We start from the raw sequence: 345 nt of genomic DNA on the forward strand, positions 1-345 counted from the left end.
GCGGCCCCGCTTGTCCCCGCGGCGGGTCCCGCCTGGGGAGCCCCGCGAGGAGCAGGGACGCGGGATCGCTGTGCTGGGGAGCCCGGCACGACCACCGGCTGCTTTTCGTCCCGTCGGTGTCGTCCGCGGCATCTCAAGAGAGGTTTTGTTTTGTTTTTCTGTCCTAGACTGGCAGAAGACCGAGGCGCAGAAGAGGCGAGAGCAGCTTTTGCTGGACGAACTCGTTATTCTCGTTAACAAACGGGACGCGCTGGTCAGGGACCTGGACGCCCAGGAAAAGCAGTGAGTGGGGTGAAGAGGGAGGAAGGGGGGGATGGGGAGGGGGGGGAGGGTGTGTGTTACCTC

General features: G+C 64.3%; 1 protein-coding gene across 1 annotated transcript in view; it reads left to right on the plus strand.

Moving 5' to 3' along the window:
• The window catches only part of EHBP1 (EH domain binding protein 1), a 225738-nt gene extending 225452 nt beyond the window's left edge, over positions 1-286 (plus strand). Inside the window, 1 exon segment of the mRNA XM_009993463.1 lies at positions 168-286. Coding sequence (XP_009991765.1) covers positions 168-286 — 119 coding nt within the window.
• The last annotated feature ends 59 nt before the right edge of the window (positions 287-345 follow it).

This window comes from Chaetura pelagica, unplaced genomic scaffold, assembly GCF_000747805.2.
Source record: "Chaetura pelagica isolate M959 unplaced genomic scaffold, ChaPel_1.0 scaffold472, whole genome shotgun sequence".
Taxonomy (NCBI): domain Eukaryota; kingdom Metazoa; phylum Chordata; class Aves; order Apodiformes; family Apodidae; genus Chaetura; species Chaetura pelagica.